The sequence below is a fragment of the Gymnoscopelus braueri genome (assembly GCF_963280865.1).
Source record: "Gymnoscopelus braueri genome assembly, chromosome: 15".
In the NCBI taxonomy this organism is placed as follows: domain Eukaryota; kingdom Metazoa; phylum Chordata; class Actinopteri; order Myctophiformes; family Myctophidae; genus Gymnoscopelus; species Gymnoscopelus braueri.
In genome coordinates this window covers 8,268,729-8,287,005 of record NC_137620.1, presented here as the reverse complement: position 1 = coordinate 8,287,005, position 18,277 = coordinate 8,268,729, and the positions used below count along the sequence as shown (strand labels likewise).

Below are 18,277 nucleotides of genomic sequence, written 5' to 3'. Positions count from 1 at the left end.
CATATGTTTTCCTTGAAAATTTAAGTCATTAGTATAAAAAGTGCCTTTCATTGTCTGTCTGTCTGTCTGTCTGTCTGTCAATCTATCTGTCTCCCTGTCTCTAGATGAACTACGGAACTGCGCTGCGAAGTAGCCAGGGGTGAAAGTGGGCAGGAACGGTCCGGAATGGCGTTCCGGTAAAAGATTCGGTACCGGAACACCCTTCCGTTAAATCGAGAGCAGCTGTCAAAATCCCATATTAAATAACCTGCCACAGACCCATGGCCATGTTCAAGAAGAAAACATAATCTACTAACGTCAGATTAACATACACAAGTGTTATTAGTTTTCTAATAAAGTGCTTTTGAATTGTTCCACTGTGTGTTTGTGTCAGCTTAATCCGTGCTATTTTTACGGTGTTTATTTATTCTGTGGAGCCGAGAAGCGTCTCGTCTTCTCCAGTGAGTCGCGTCAATTTGCGCATGTGTGCGCAACGAACCTGTAACTGGGATCAATTCACTTTGCAGGTTGGAGATCCGGTATAGAATGATCACGGAAGCGGCCTTTGTCCATGCCTATGTAGTCTCGCGTAGCCAGACAACTATTCCACAGTCTCTGAATGCTATATAGAGTCTGGAACTATACCTCCTGAAATCCGAGAGAGGAAACTGGCACTTCCGTTCACGAAAATATATTTAAAAATATCTTTACATTTTATTTTTTAATTTCCATTTCTGCTTAGCATCAAGCTAAATATGCTTAGATGATTTGTATTTATATTAGGATAAATTTGCTCGACTGTAAAGACGAAACGGAAGTGGGGAGGAGGCTTCATAGTGCCTATGTGTGTGTGTGCAAATGACCGGATAAAGCAGGCGGGCTCTACGACGAATTAAATCCCACCGTTCAAAACATGTTTCTGGTTGGCTGACAGACTAGCATAGTTAGTTCTGATTGGTTCAACACGTCTTTTCTGGAAAAAAGGAAAAGAAAAGAAACGCGAGGGAAATGAACACGGTTGTGATGAAGAATGCAATTTTAAAAATAAATGAAGCACAATGCAACGGAAACTAACTAAGATGTTTAAGAGAAAAGAAAAGAGAGTAGAACAATGCCCAGCAGGTACAGTGGTGGAAAAAGTACTCAAGTGTTTTACTTAAGTAAAAGTATCAATACTGCAATATATATGTAAAGCACATACCAATACAAAAGTATTGTTATCAAAATGTACTTAAAGTACCAAAAGTAAAAGTACTATGCTATGGTATAAAATAGGGCTAAAGTCTGGTTAATGTATGTTTTATAATGTAATAATTTATATTAATCTATAATCCATTGTAGTGGAGTAAAAGTACAATATTTGCCTCTGAGATGTAGTGGAAGTAAAAGTATAGACAATTGGAAATACTCCAGTAAAGTAAAAATACCTCAAATTGTACTAATTTGGTTTAAATAAACTATTTTCTATGCATGATATCATGTGCTTGTCATTTCTACACCATACCAGGCATTAAGAAATTGATCTTCATGGATGCATGAATGCATGAATGAGGGGGAATATCAGGAGATGGAGGTTGGGGTACAAGCCTATGGTTATACCTATAACTTATAGGTATAACTGTGCCAAAATCAAAATGCAGTTTTCTATGCATTTTAGGGGTTTTGGGGGGTCTGATCCCCAAAAACATGTTCGGCCCCAAGAAGCGTATTTAAATGAACAGACAGGGATTTAACATTGTTCTTCTAGTAAATATACTAAATATAGCTCACTGAAATAAACTCATCAAAGGCACCGTTTTCTTCCTGATGTTTCACGTTTATTTGATCTCTGTAAAGGAATTTTAACTGCATGTTTTGTATGAAATGTGCAATACAAAAAAGTTTATTATTATTATTATTAGTATTATTAGTATTATTATTATTATTATGTTTATAATACATTATAAGCATATTCATGAAGATATACTGCAATTACTTTATAAGGCCTCATAAAACTATTAAATCTCTGCTGTTCGGCCGGAACCAGCTAAATCCAAAATGGTAATTGTTCAGGAAATGAAAAACAAAATATCAATTTTTCAGAAAATGAAGAAAACCTTATATTTTTAAAACAAAGCAATACTGCCTCATCAAACTTGGTATTGTGACTTTATCAGATACTTGCATGTGTCATTATATTATCACCACTTTACCCAAATCCAGTGCAAGTGGAGTTAGGAGGTTTTGTCCATCATTGATAAGAACAGCTGGCAATGGATCTCAAAGCTCACAACACATCACAACGCATTGTGAGCTTGGAGATCAGCTATTTATGGTGAGTGCCATCCTCATATACTATAGATCAAGCTGAATTCTGTACTTAAACAACTTTTATTTTAACATGCATTGTAAACAACCATGGATCTAACTGTTACCACTGTTGTTCTTCTACAGTTGAGTGCAACAAACAATTCTGCCTCAATACTCAATCATGTATTTAACAAAAGCGATCATGGCACACCAACAATTAAAAAAATGGCATATAAATACAAAATACATTCATGAAAAATAGAATCTTTAGCCTATCAATCTGTAGCCTACTGCAATAACAATAACAACCACAGTTGAATTTACCTATCATATACCTATCAACATTTTATTATCACACTGTTGTGTGTTGCGTGTGTGTGGTGGGTGTTTCTTAGTGCTTTATATTGTCATAAAAGCTGTGAAAGTCTTTTGGCATGATCTCCTTGAGCTCTTGGAGATGTTTGAAACAAACTCCTGCACACACTCATTCTCTGTCCATTAACATTTAAAAAGAAAACACGAGCACATGACCTTTGTGAAGACACCCTTCTCCTCTTTACTGGGGTGACATCTATCAAACCTTGCACATACATTCTCTTCTCTTCCCAGTTTATGTTCTCCCAAAAGCATTGAAAAATCTTCTCCCTGTCTGCCTCATACAGAGCAGAGCTTCTCGAGAGCCTGAGAGGAGGGGGGAGTTGTTTGTTTTTGACGGACAGTTTGAGGGTCCAATGGAGTTAGGAGTTTTCGTCAGAGGCGCTTTTTAATACTTTTCATATGTTATTATTAAAAAAAAAATTACACAGATGTAGAGGGGGTTCAATAGCGTTGATTTATGAAAAAAAAAAAAAAAAAAAAAAAGGAGTTAGCTGGTCCCGGCTGGACACTGACGAAATGTATATTATTATGCATGACATATCACTTTTTTTCATAATGTCTTGTAAGTGGTGGACACAAAGTGGATTATACATAAATGCTATCTCACACTTTTTTTTTTACATTTTCTTTTTATTCTGGAAACGTAATTATTGTAAACACTAGCATCCAATCATTGTATACTGAGCATTAATTTAACAATATGGAAGTTATAGAAGTACCACAGCTCCACCTTGTGGCGGTTGTGCTTTATGTTATAGTCTGACAATACCCATGAACATAAATCCAACAACTTTTTAGCAAAGAAAATGTTTAAACAAACAAACAAAAAACATTTAGGCTACTGATGACAGTGACATCAAACAAATCTATGAAGCCCTCAAAGTTGCAGGGTCACTTGGAGGCAACCCATAGTCACTTAAAGCAGTACTTTTTCGTGTCAAGGACCCCCAAAATATATTTTTGGGGCCAGGGACCCCCAGAAGAGAAGATTTGTGTTAAAAAATGCAGTTTTTCAAAAGTTTCCAAACACATTCAAGATTTTGAATAGTTAACGTATAAAATATGGATAAAGTGGTTAAAATGATGCTGTAACAAGTTTTGCTGGGAACCCCCTCAAGGACGCCGGCGGGGTCCCCTGACCCCACTTAGAGAACCATTGAATTGAAGGACCATTTCATCCATTTTCAACCTATCTTCATATAATTGGTCTTCACGAACGCTCATTATTCTTTTCTATTCACTCTGTGTCTCACAGAAGGGCTGTGAACAGTTCAGGAACCCGCCTACCAGTGACATCATCGGTAGTTAGGTTTGGTCATTTTAAGCAAGATTTCAAATTGTAGGCCTACTGTATATTTTTGTATTAATGTGAGAACAATTGAGAAAGCCTGCCGTTTCTATAAGCTTGGATTCCCCATTGATGATGTCACTGGTAGGCAGGTTTCTGAACTGTCCACAGCCCTCCTCTGAGACACAGACCGAGTAGGAAAATAATTGTACTAAATATTATCATGAGCCTTAGAGCCCCTACACACTGCCCGATATTTGAAATGGTCGGTGAGTGAACAGATCGTTAAGCATTTCACGAGTTTCTCTCTTGAAATCGGGCTAAATATATCGTTGTGATTCTCGCACGATTGATTAGTCGGCGACAGGGGTTCACTGATTGCAAGATATTTCACCACGATGTGATCCAGACCCAATACATACATTTGTTTTTATTCCAAACGTCTCACGAAAACGTGAAAGGCTCCCGTGATATATGCGCGAGACCGAGACAGGACGCTTATGATTGACATTAAATAATTCTCAATTTCTCTGTATTTCTCTCTCTCTCCCTCTCTGAAACAAACGTTTCAAAAGTCAACCAGGGTGCAATTCAGATCAGAAGCAGTGTTGCCGTGTCCGCTTATTATAAGCGAGTTACTTGTAAAAAATATTGGTGGTTGCGTTTCTTTTTAGCTTATGTCCAAAGTGTAGTTGCTCATTTGGCTTTATTTCTTAATGTTGCTTTTATTCTTTGAAAATAGCTGCAACACGCTGTGAGCTTGTAGATCGGCTATTTTATTTTGTATATAGGTTTAAAGTGTTCATGCAGCCTATAGTCGCTTTCATTGGGCTTGATTTCATAGACCTGGTTGCTTATTTCTCGCTCAAAACCAGGCAATACTGTTCAGAGATACATACGTGCGTCACACACACACATACACACACACACACACACACACACACACACACACACACACACACACACACACACACACACACACACACACACACACACACACACACACACACACACACACACACACACTACTGTCTACACGCCCTATTCCTCTCTAATAATAAACAGCCCCATCGTCGAGCAGGCTCGCTTGTAGATCTTGTAGATCAGAGCACCCGAGCGCAACCAAACAAAATGGCTTGTCTTTTAGTTCTACTGGATCTCTTCTCCACTAGTCCCTCACTATACATTTTAGTCTAGTTTGTATTTGTTGACGAAATTGTCAATATAATAGTATATTTAGTCTCAGTTTTAGTCATCGTAGCTTAGTTTTTATGGTAGTCGACGAAAAAATGTCGGCATAGATTTAGTCGACGACATTAACACTGCATTGAAAGGCCAGTGTGGAGGTCATGGCCCAGTTCCAATGTCCGCCCTGAGCCCTCAAACCCTGCACCCTGAGGGTGAGAGGCTGCAAGGGCTCCAAATAAAATACAACTAGAAAAAGTGCTCCTCGGAGCACAGGTCTCCGCCAGGTCAGGTACGTTATTCTGGCCTCCTGGTGGCGCTATAATAGGCCAATGTGAAAAGGGTGCCAACCGTATCATTTTTTCTTGCATTGACACTGCATTCATGATTTGAGGCATTTTGAGACAAAAAATGTGTTTTGCTAAATGAGACCTGCTGGTGGCGCTATAACAGGCCAATGTGAGAAGGGTGGCATTTCTTCCTCGGCTTAGTGGGAATGTGCGTGTGAAATTTCACGGAAATCGCAAGCTGTGTGTATACTTTGAGGCATTTTGTTCAAAACGGACCAATCCTGCAAACTTTGGAAGCCAACCTTAGGCAATGAGGACAGAATATGGGAAATTGGACAGATCCGTGTTGATCACATGACTATAGTGATACTGTGTACTGATTTGCATGACGTTTGGATAAAATTTGTAGGAGTAATATAAAAAAATTGGTTTTGCACAAATCGGCCTCCTTGTGGCGCTATGACAGGCCCATGTGAAAAATGTGGGGCAGAGGTTCTGAATTGGCATCCAGGGAGTGTGTGTGCACAGTTTCGGAGCGACCGGGCCAACGGTGCCTGAGATTAGCTGGTAACACACAGACAGGACACACGGACGGACACACGGACGGACGGACGGACAGGGGCGAAAACATACTCTCTCGCCATGCCTTTCGGCCTGGCGGAGACAATTAATGGGACAGCACTTTGAAGATGAGTCCTTCATTCATGATTCTTTACATAACTTTTAAAACTCTTCCTGTCCTTATTTACAGTCAGTGCTAATGACTGTGATTGTTGATTAAAAAGCCCAAAAAATAAATAAATAAAATATTAGGGATTGTAATATTATTCATAACAAAAAGAATATTTTTTTTATTCTGCAAATATCTTATCTCATGTCCCTTATTTTTGGTAAATATATCTCCTCCCTTATCTCCCTATGAGAACGGTGAGAAATCGGACATTAACCCTGATGCATAATTTGCATACTTAAATGATTGACATATGGAGGATTCCCCTCATTTCACCTGGTAACGCTATCTTTTTTTTCTTTTTCCTTTATTTATTCAGGGAAGCCCATTGAGAGCAAGCTCTCTTTTTCAAGGACGCCCTGATAACAACATATAAAATACATATACAATGAGAAACAATAACAAACAATTGAATCACATTACAATGTCACAGATGCAAATACATATACATGAAACAGGTGCAGTCACTACTGTATGTAGTGTGTCCTCAAGAAGCACTCTAAATGTCTCTATTGAGACCAATCGCACCAGTTTCAGAGAGTCCTGAAGTTTGTTCCATTTCTGTGGAGCATAATACATGAAAGCAGTCTTTCCTACTGCTCTTACGTGGACTGGTATATCTAATGTGTGTTTGTGAACATGTTGAATGTCCAGTAACCTTTGGTTCCAAAAGCGAGGATAAATATAATATGAACTGCTATGAACTGTGGGTAATTCCCTTAGCCAAAGTCTGCATCGTTGCTGACTTACAGAAAGGGTGCATATAACTTAGGGCTCTGCGAGAGCCCTCACTGACTTACCGGTTTCAAATGGGACAGACAGCCCTCAAGCCCTTGCGGAACTTGATGTGATGAGGTGAGGACATTGGAAAGTACTGAAGTACAATTTTGAGGCATTTTTACTTTACTGGAGTATTTCCAAATGTCTGTACTTTTACTTCAACTCCACTACATCTCAGAGGCAAATACTATACGTTTACTCCGCAACAATTATTTGAAAACATTAGTTACTAGTTACTTTGTAGATTTTGATTATTATCACAAAACATATATTAACCATACATTTTGGCCATTTGAAAATAACCGATCTACAAGCTCACAATGTGTCGCGATGCGACGCATTGTGAGCTTGTAGATCGGCTATTTTCAAAAGATTTTCATACATTAGAAAACGTTTGAAATAGGGCATTCTGCATAATGAGTACTTTCTACTTTTGGTACTTTATGTAAATTTTGATACCAATACTTTTGCACTTTTACTCAAGTCAATTTTGAATTCCGGGCGTTTTTCTACATTGCAGTATTGATACTTTTACGTAAAACAAATGTGAGTACTTTTCCCACCACTGGCCAAACCCCACCTGCTCTGCCTGCTTGTCTGCCAGCCTGCTTGTGGCCTTACCAGCCTGCTTGCATGTCCTCTCCAACCAACACCACATATCCTCATTTCCCTCCCTTGTGTAAATAAAAACCCTTGGACTTTGTTTTTGTGGTTTGTTTTCATTGGTGCACAGAGTGTGATCTGTCATAATGTGATATAAATGTAACAGTGCTGTGTCTATATACGTTTAGGGCTGTGAAGATACTATGTGTTCAGTGTGTTGTTGTGAAGAGGTGGACCATATCAAATATCTGCAAGAAGAATTCAAGTCACAAAGATAGAACATGGCTGTAGATGGATATTATGACTACCTTGAACTCCAGGATAAAGACAATCTGATCTGTGATGATACTGAGACCTGCACGACAACAGCTCGGGAGAAAGGTCTACAAAAGTTACTGCAGTCTGGTAAGATGTGTTATTAAAACTAAATCAAATACTTTTTAAACAAGAGGATCAAAGATGTTAACTGATCTCACACGCTCCCTCCTTTTCTCAGTGTGTGTGTGTGTGTGTGTGTGTGTGTGTGTGTGTGTGTGTGTGTGTGTGTGTGTGTGTGTGTGTGTGTGTGTGTGTGTGTGTGTGTGTGTGTGTGTGTGTGTGTGTATGTGTGTGTGTGTGTGTGTGTGTGTGTGTGTGTGTGTGTGTGTGTACACACTCAGGTTCCTCATTGCTTGCACCGCACCACAGAACAGATCACTGAAACACTGTCGCCCATCTTGAATGGCTGCTATGCATACAAAGGGATGTGCATAGCACGCCATGATAGAATAGTGGAACTCATAGCAAAGGGCAAATCAAAATAGCATGCATGTACAGTGAGAATGTATGTACAAACATTCCCATGTCATTTCATCCATGTTCCATCTCTGTGATGACCCAGACATCTTTGACAGCTAATACACCAGATGTTGTTGTGGTTGATCTAGAGAGTCTAGAGAAGTGTCTGTATTAGAGATAGCATGCACCTTTGACCCTAGCCTAGAGGAAGCCTTTATGACCAAGGTCATTAAATACCAACCACTTCTACATACCATTTCAGAGCTGTGCTATAGGTGCAGACTATTTGTTTTTATATTTGGCAGCCTAGGACATTATACCCACAGACTGGTTGTTAGAGGGTTTCAACAACTTGGGATGCCCAATAAGGAGGCAAAAAGGCTGCCAAAGTACTGTGCTGTCTCTGCTATAATTGGCAGCCGCCATATATGGCGGAGACGCTGTTACTTATACCCATAGAGTACTGAGTGATATACTGTCACTTATACCCATAGAGTACTAAGTGATATGCTGTTACTTATACCCATACTGAGTGATATGCCTATTGTATATTGAAGACATATGCCATGGTTTTGTGAATGTAACCTTACTGCACCTATAATATTTGTGTCCCTGTATGTATTCTCCTTTATGTGAACATAAATGGTTAAAATGTGTGTGTGTGTGTGTGTGTGTGTGTGTGTGTGTGTGTGTGTGTGTGTGTGTGTGTGTGTGTGTGTGTGTGTGTGTGTGTGTGTGTGTGTGTGTGTGTGTGTGTGTGTGTGTGTGTGTTCGTTTCAGACATAAGACGGTACAAGCGGGTTGGAGTCGGTGTTGGATTGCTTTGTGCTGTTCTAGCTCTCCTCATCATTGCTGTCCCGCTCTACCTCTGTAAGTCAAGTTTCGTGACTGTATTTTTGATACAGTCACAAAGTCCCAGATTCGAGCCCCGGCAATGTGTCGAAGTGTCCCTGAGCTCAATTGAAGCTGGGTGAAGCTGAATTTTGAATTTCCTGTGTGGTAATATATTATCCATTATTTTTTACAAAAATAATGGATTCCGACTGCTCCCAAATTTTGTTTACAAAAATTATGAATCTGTCAAGAGCATCACTGCATTAAACATACGTAAATGTTGTTGTTAGTAGGAATAAACACAGAAGCACCGAGGAGGAAGTGGACTAAGAAAGGGGAGGAGCCAAACTGAGTTGGGGGGGATGTCTTTCCTTTGTTACCAAATGGGTTCCCAGATTGCTAAATGCTAAACTATAGCTGTTGTAATAATGAAAGGACTCATCATTTAGCAAATGCATGTTTCACTGAAAATGTTACACTGTGTCAAATGTTTTCAGACAAATATGTTAGTGTGCTGTTTAAGTTTAAAACGATAATGAATCTTGAATTAGAGTTAGAACAGAGTAGCAGCCCTATACTGTCTCCATAATGAGAATCAGCTGCGTGGGTGTAAACAGTGGTGGAAGAAGTACTCACATTTTTTTACTTGAGCAAAAGTATCAATACCACCATGTACAGTATAAACACTCTGTTATTGAGTAAAAGTACAAAAGTATTGGCATGAAAATATACTTAAAGTACCAAAAGTTAAATAACTCATTAAGCAGAATGTCCCATTTCAAGCATTCAAAATGTATAACAATCATTTGAAAATAGTCGATCTACAAGCTCACAATGTGTCGCATCGAGACTCATTGTGAGCTTGTAGACCTGCTATTTTCAAATGGCTGAAATATACATACGGCTGAAGTGGTTAGTGTGTTTTGTTATAATAATCAAAATCTACAAAGTATCTAGTAACTAAAGTTTTCATACAATTGTAGTGGAGTAAAGGTACAATATCTTCCTCTGAGGTGTAGTGGAGTAGAAGTAAAAGGATTGAAAATTGTAAATTTCTGAGTACATGTACTTAGTTACTTTACACCACTGATGATTAGGCTATTCATAGGGGCTAACTGATGTAATCACACATTCCTTTTTTGTTTGACAGGAAGTGATTGGGATTTGACTTTTGGGCACTTTTGATGTAAAATACACAAACATGTATGTTTCAATCTTTTTGTAATCTATTGTTAAAGGTAGGTAGGGTAAGTCACACTATTGTGATAGATAGTAATTGCTATAGAGTGTTTGTTCAGTAGCAGGAGTCTCCCTGTCTCTCCAGCTCTTTAACAGAAAATACATTTTCAGGTAGGTGAAAAATGTTCAGCCAATTAGGAGAGAGTACCCATTTATCAGCTTCATTTTTAATGGTTTTAATGTATGCTCATTTCTTTGTGTCATCTCTTCCAATTTCACTTGTTTAATCTGTATCCTGTCTGTGTTCTATATCCTGATTGGATACATTTGGTATCCTGACCTGAAAATGCATTTTCTGTTTAATAAAGAGCTGGAGAGACATGGAGACTGGACAAACACTAATAGCTACGAGTACTATCAGAATATAAAGCTATTTGACACTTATTTCAACCAAAGAAAATCACTTACCCTAATTATATCTCCTTTGTGTCCACTGAGGGTGCACCGACCACACTGACCACCTTACTCATTTTGTAAATATTGTTTTCATGCAGATCAGTCCAACATGGTGGAGAGAGAACAACTAGTGACCAGTTACAACCAATTGCAAGCCAGAACCAACAACCTGACTGAAGAGAGAGACCAAATACAGACCGGTTTTAACCAGTTACAGAACAGACATAACAATTTGACTGAACAGAACAACCAGTTACAGACCAGCTTTGATCAGATGCAGACCAGCTTTGACCAGTTACATACAAGACATAACCAAATGATTGCACAGAAAGACCAGTTACAGGCCAATTTTAACCAGTTACAGACCAGTTTTGATAAGTTGCAGACCGGTTTAGACCCATTACAGACCAGTTTTGACCAGTTACATACCAGACATAACCAACTGACTGAACAGAAGGACCAGTTACAGACCAGTTTTGACCAGTTACAGACCAGACATAACCAACTGACTGAACAGAACCATCAGTTACAGACCAGTTTTGACATGTTACAGACCAGTTCTGAGAAGTTACAGACCGGTTCTGAAGGGTTACAGACCCGTTTTGACGATTTACAGGCCAGTTTTGTCCAGCTACAGGCCAAACATAACAACCTGACTGAACAGGAAGACCAGTTACGTACCAGTTTTGACCAGTTACAGAGCAGTTCTGACCAGTTACAGACCAGTTTTGACCAGTTACAGTCCATATCATCTTCCTCTTCAGTCATGTTGTTAGATCTGAAGAGGAGACTCTGTGGTCAGTGAGACATCACTGTTTTTCTTCATATCATGCTGTTCATCATTTTGAGCAAATTAAAGAACAGTGGCTAACTTTATTGCTTTGTTGTTAGAATCACCTGGATGGCAGAAATTGAACGGAAGTTGTTATTACATCTCTACTGAGAAGAAAACCTGGCATGAGAGCAGACAGTGGTGTAGAGACAGACAATCAGACCTGATTGTTATAAACAGCGAAGACAAACAGGTAGTGTGTGTGTGTGTGTGTGTGTGTGTGTGTGTGTGTGTGTGTGTGTGTGTGTGTGTGTGTGTGTGTGTGTGTGTGTGTGTGTGTGTGTGTGTGTGTGTGTGTGTGTGCATGTGCGTGTGCGTGTGTGTGTGTGTGTGTGCGTGAGTGAGCGCGTGCGTGTGTGTACGTGTGTGTGTGTGTGCGCATTTGTACATGTTGTCACAAGTCACAAGTTTACAGGTGTAAAAGAGGGTGTGAAAGTTCCCAAAATGTTACTTTAAAAAAAAAATGTCATAAGGTTAACAATGGAGAGAGAAGGCACAATATCAAATATTCAAATCTAAAATACATAACATGACATGACATGACAAAAAAAAGAAGGGGAAAAAAAGAAGAAAAAATGGAAAAACTGCTTATTGTGCAGTGATTCTTTGAGGAGACACACATCTATTGTACAGTTTGTACATCAGTAACCAGTAGCTTTTCTGTCCAGGACTTTGTTGAACGTGTAAACAAGAGAATATGGCTGGGTTTGACTGACAGAGAAGGATCTTTCCAGTGGGTGGATGGAACACCACTGACCACACCAACGTAAGACTGATCATCTTCTTTTTACTTTCACTCTTCTAAATTGTATTAAATGTTATTGTCAAAGTGTAGGCTGAGGTAAGCTCTTGTGTTCAACCATATTCAACATGGTAGATGACATTTCTGGGGGACTCCGCCTTGAGGTAAAAAAATATATATTAATGATCTGGGCCAGATTCTAAATATAATATATTGCATTGTGTAAGTGCCTGTTGTCTTTGCACGAAGACAAGCAGTGAGGAGGGAGGGAGAGAGAAAGGGAGAGAAATATAGATGCATTTAGTTAAATCGGTATATTTACAAAAACTATTTGCGTCTATAAATTGCTATGGAGCAGGTGCAGCTTGCTTTTAAATGCAATGGGAGTAGACACTCAGATTGGTTTAATTAATGTAATACCCAAAACACACCCATGACTAATTCAGAGGCTTAACCCATTATGACCTGAGGCCGATTCTAAAAATGTCTTCTAAATCCGTGCGCCATAGGATTGTCTAAATAAATAATATAAACAATAAAGTAAACTTTAAAAAAAAACTGGTTTACAAAGTGCTTCACATACATAAAAACAAACATGAAATATAAAGGCAATTCAATGACGGAATTAAGAGCAAAGGAACAATACAAAAACATTAAGAGTGAAAGCAAAAATATCTGTCCATTCAGCTAAACGCCATTGTATAATAATGAGTTTTTAAAAGGCTTTTTAAAGTGAATACTGAGGCGCTCGGGTGGCGCAGTGGTAAAGTCACTGCCCACCACCACGGAGGTTGTGAGTTCGAATTCACCGTGGTGCATCCGGCTTTGTCAAGTGTCTACACGAACACAATTGGCCCGTGTTCGGGGGAGGGAAGCCGGGCGGGGAGGAGGGTGATATTAGTCATTGCACGTATTCCTACGGGCTGGGGCGGCACCTGTCAGCGGGGAGTGTTGGGCGGGAGGAGTAGGACGAAGGCTCTACGTCCTCCTGGTGGGGGCTCCTCACTGGCAGGTGAGTCAGGATACGACAGCAGTGACAACACAGAAATGTGTGTGGGGAGGAATTAATTGGCATAACGACTAAATTGGGGAGAAAAAGGGGTATACAATAATTGTCAACTCTAAATTTAAAGAGAAAGGAAAAAAAGAAAAAAAAGGTGGACACTGAAGTAGCCTAATTTACAGTGGAAGTTTATTCCACAAAAATGGAGCCCTATAAGTAAATGCCCTGTCGCCTTCGGTTACAAGCTTTATTGTCCTGGGTTACTGCATAATCTAAGATTACGGGTAGGTAAGAAGTCAGGAGGTCAAAAACATAAACAGATACAAGTCCATTCAGTGATTTAAAGGGACTACACCATGAATTTAACTTTTTTTTGGGGGGGGGGGGGGCTCCCCCAGTGTCCCTTGTACACTCAGTCTTTCATCTTCATTTCATGGATTTTCTGAATGGGCGTGTCTGAACAGGCCATTTCACATTTTCCCCATGGTGATGTCACCATGGGGACCTCATTTTAATAGTCCCGCCCCCTCATTTACAGTCTCCACCTCCGTTATTGTTTACAACCGGCGCCATTGGCCGTATTCTAATGAGGGCGGGGAAAAGCGGTGAGGAGGGCGGGTGGATTATGAATGACAGATTGGAATGACAGATTATGAAAAAAAATATCTGGGTGGTTGTTTAGGCTTAAAATAAATATTTTTAAAAAATAAAAAAAATGTCATGGCAAGAACAGGGACTGTGGTCATGCATCTAATATCTAGAATATTATTTGAGGTCATGATTAAAAAAATAGGAGGTTTAGAGTGAAAATTGCCATCCTTGTAAAGGTATATCGTACTGAATTGAACGTTACTACTTCTCCAGGTACTGGCGCCGTCATGAGCCTACTAACAATGGACACTGTGTTGAGTTTTATGATGGGTCTCTACCTGCCTATCCACAAAGAGGATGGGACGACAAACCCTGTGCTTCCAATTTCCAGTGGATCTGTGAATTTATTACTGTAGCTGGTGTGTAGGTAGTCTAGGTAGCTACATGATGCCTGTGTATTAGTTACTGTAGCTGGTGTGTAGGTAGTCTAGGTAGCTACATGATGCCTGTGTATTAGTTACTGTAGCTGGTGTGTAGGTAGTCTAGGTACATGATGCCTGTGTATGTATGAGTTACTGTAGCTGGCGTGTAGGTAGTCTAGGTAGCTACATGATGCCTGTGTATGTATTAGTTACTGTAGCTGGTGTGTAGGTAGTCTAGCTACATGATGCCTGTGTATGTATGAGTTACTGTAGCTAGTGTGTAGGTAGTCTAGCTACATGATGCCTGTGTATGTATTAGTTACTGTAGCTGGTGTGTAGGTAGTCTAGCTACATGATGCCTGTGTATGTATTAGTTACTGTAGCTGGTGTGTAGGTAGTCTAGCTACATGATGCCTGTGTATGTATTAGTTACTGTAGCTGGTGTGTAGGTAGCAGGGACGTGCTGGCCACTGGGAAATTCGGGAAAATTCCAGAACGGCCGCGCCATTTACGGGCCGCCAGACGGCCGGTGGGCCAGCCCAAAAAAAAAAAAAAAAAAAAAGTTTTTTTATTTTTATTTTTTATAAAACATTTTTTTTGCTCCCGTTTTAGGATTATTTGGGTAATTTCCGGGTCGCGCGGCCCAATTATTAGTTACATTACTGTTGGGCTGGGACGTTTATCAGCAGTGGCGCAATTTACATAGGGTTGCTGGGTTAAAACGCAGCAACCCCCCCCCCCGTTGACAAAACAAAACGGTGGGCCGGTTCGGAAAATCCCAGAGCTGAATTTTGGTCCCAGCACGCCCCTGGTAGGTAGTCTAGCTACATGATGCCTGTGTATGTATGAGTTACTGTAGCTGGTGTGTAGGTAGTCTAGGTACATGATGGCTGTGTTTGCATGTAGTAGTTTGTGTGTTTGCTTGTCTCTCCCAGTGCAGTGGTTCTCAACCTTTTCAGGCCGTGACCCCCCAAAATAATCATATTTGAACTGATTACTGATTACACAAAGTCCTCACATTGTCACTTTACTATCATCTGGGGACCCAACCAAAATCCTGTGGGAGTCCTGACCCACAAGTTGAGAACCATTGTCCTAGTGGACCAGAGGACCCGAGAGAGATCTAGGTAAAAAAAAAGAAGAAGAAAAAAAATAATATATATATATATATATATATATATATAAATGCAGTGATGAGCAGTGGATTTTTGAGCTAACGGGGCTGTATTTTCTGACGTCACGTGCATGCGCGTGCACGGCCATGTGCACCCAGGACCTTCTAGCTGTGAGGTGCTAGCACTACCGACTGTATTCCAGACTTTTATTTGTAACATCGTATTTCTACATTGCAGTATTGATACTTTTACTTAAAGGTAGGGTAAGTGATTTGCAATTATTCAAATAATTGCAAAATGGGTCTATGTTCTGATAGTGCTCGTTACTATAGAGTGTCCTGTCCATATAAAAAGTCTCCATGTCTCTCCAGCTCTTTATAAAACAGAAAATGTATTTTGTAGTTTTTCTTTTTTTTTTTGTAGTTTCATTTCCAATTTTATCCAACCAGGACAGAGAACTCAATCAGGATATAGATTAAACAAGTGAAATTGGAAGTGATGACACTAAGAAATGAGCAGACAAAATTTTAACTGGAACACTATACAAATTAAGCTTAAAAATGGGTACTTTCTCCTGATTGGCTGAGCTTTTGACACCTACCGAAAAATGTATTTTCTGTTTATTAAAGAGCTGGAGAGACAGGGAGACATCTGTTACTGAACAAACACTCTATAGCAATGATTACTATCAGAATATAGTATTTTAACCTTTTAACAAAATACTTTTTGTTTTAACCAAAAAATATCACTTACCCTACCTTTAAGTAACAAATGTGAGTACTTTTTAGGCTTTAAATGAGTAGTTCACCCAAAAAAATATTTATTTTCCATCAATTACAAACCCCATGAAGAATTGAATTCATGGAGACTTTTGTTTTTATCGCATTCCTAAGCCAATAATTTGATAACCAGCGGTCTCTCCGGTAGGAGACACAAAGAGTGATTTTGGGGGTACAATTCATCTGTCTGAGTCATCTATATGACCAGCAGGTGCTTAAGAAAGCATCATCTATTAGAGTGGACAGCTTTCTCCCCCTATATCCTGAATATGAATTCTTGCCTTCCGGCCAAAGGTTAAAGAGCCCTGCAGCTAAAAACAATAGGTACAATTTTTCATTTGTACCTACTTCCATTCGTGCCATCAATAATGGAAGCAGGAGGAGGTAGCTGTTAGCTATTATTATCTGGATCTTGTGATCATGTCTATGTCTATGTTATGTCTTGTGTATGTATGTTTACTGTGTCTTGGAGTTTCCTATCATCTGCTGTAACATACATTGCCCAGTTTGGGACATAATAAACTTGAACTTGAGTCTCCTTTGTGTCTCCTACCGGATACATTAGCATCTTTATTATTATCATCAAACTATTGACTCAGGAATGTGACAAAAACAAAAAAATCTCCAATAATTCAATGCTTCATGGATGTGTAATTGATAGAAAATAAGTCATTTTTTGGGAGGGGAATATATGGGTGAATCACACAGCACCCTGCACTTGGCAAAGCCAACACTGCAAATCCATAGAGTAACATACATAACAGACCACTACAAACTAGGGCCAAACGCCTTGGTTACACACCTTGGTCCAATCAGTGTACAAAAGACCCTCGCCTTTATGGCAGCCCAGCACAAGGAGCTCAAGCACAGCTGGGTTATTATCTAATAGATCGACACTGGGGGAGATGGTTAGACAAAACCAAACAAACAAGCAAAAAGACATTCAAAATCAGTCAACCCGCACTCTACTTATCACCATAAGTCTAAACATGCTCGCTTGCAGCAGCCGGCCAGCTGATCTGTAATAGACCGGGAGCCAGGCCCAGCCCTCAGAATGTTTTCTGCTAAAAAAAAATTACTATGATTTCCTGTTAGCATATACCTTGGGCCATCACAAGTTCATACTGACCACCCCCAACTCGGGCCGTTTGGTCTCAGGGGCCCCAAAACCCCCTTTTTTGGGGCGAATTATCTTAATGGAAATATTAATTTACTAAAATGACATAAATTGTCTTACACATATGAAATTCGGCATGGAGTATCCTGACACATAGGGGTAAGTAGCAAAATAAGATTCTGGTGCTTGCTACCATTGTACTTTTAAATATGACCACAACATCCCCAGAAAAAAATATACATTTACTGTCCGCTTGACAAATAACAACAAAGATGATTATTTTTCAGCACTTCATGGTGAATATCACTGCCTCACTTGTATATAGAAAACTTCCCATGTCCCTAAGCTTCAATTTGAGCCCAAGATGACCTTTGTATCTTGAACATTACTCTTTCTGTAGCCAAAATTCTGCACTATACCTCAAATCGGAGAAAATTGAATATTCAGTCATAGTAGAGGCCCTTGGAGTGGTCCACGCGCAACTGTTTATTTTCTTTTCTAGTTTGGATTTTTTGGCATCCTTAGGACCTCTAATATAGGGATGATCCCAAGAAAAAAAAGTGGTCCAAATTGTGTTTTTTTTCAATGTTTTATTACCCCTATGAGACCTGTGGGATTGCTGGCTGGAACGTCTTCCGGAGACTATGGCGCGCTCAAATTTAGACGTAGCCCAAAGATAGAGATACCATTAGATTTTCAATGGGACCAACCTTGTCATGCTACCTTGTCGGGAAGGGGACTATACCTAATGATTCAAAGTTAGACAACATTTTGGCGAGGGAAAAACGGCCATCAACATTTTCCAAATGGTCCCTTGAGCTGTCACCTCAATATATGTGAATGGAAATGGGTTACATGGATACCTACAGCCTCCCCTGTACAGACATGCCAAATGTATGCCAATCTCA

At 39.6% G+C, this 18,277-nt stretch overlaps 1 protein-coding gene across 2 annotated transcripts in view; it reads left to right on the top strand.

The window, feature by feature from the left end:
- The window catches only part of LOC308101715 (acetylcholinesterase-like), a 16,498-nt gene extending 16,273 nt beyond the window's left edge, over nucleotides 1-225 (top strand). For both annotated transcript variants that reach the window (XM_080451171.1, XM_080451172.1), the window contains exon 10: nucleotides 105-225. In XM_080451171.1, coding sequence (XP_080307297.1) covers nucleotides 105-133 — 29 coding nt within the window. In that variant the 3' untranslated portion in view covers nucleotides 134-225. The remainder of the gene's footprint in view (nucleotides 1-104) is intronic.
- The last annotated feature ends 18,052 nt before the right edge of the window (nucleotides 226-18,277 follow it).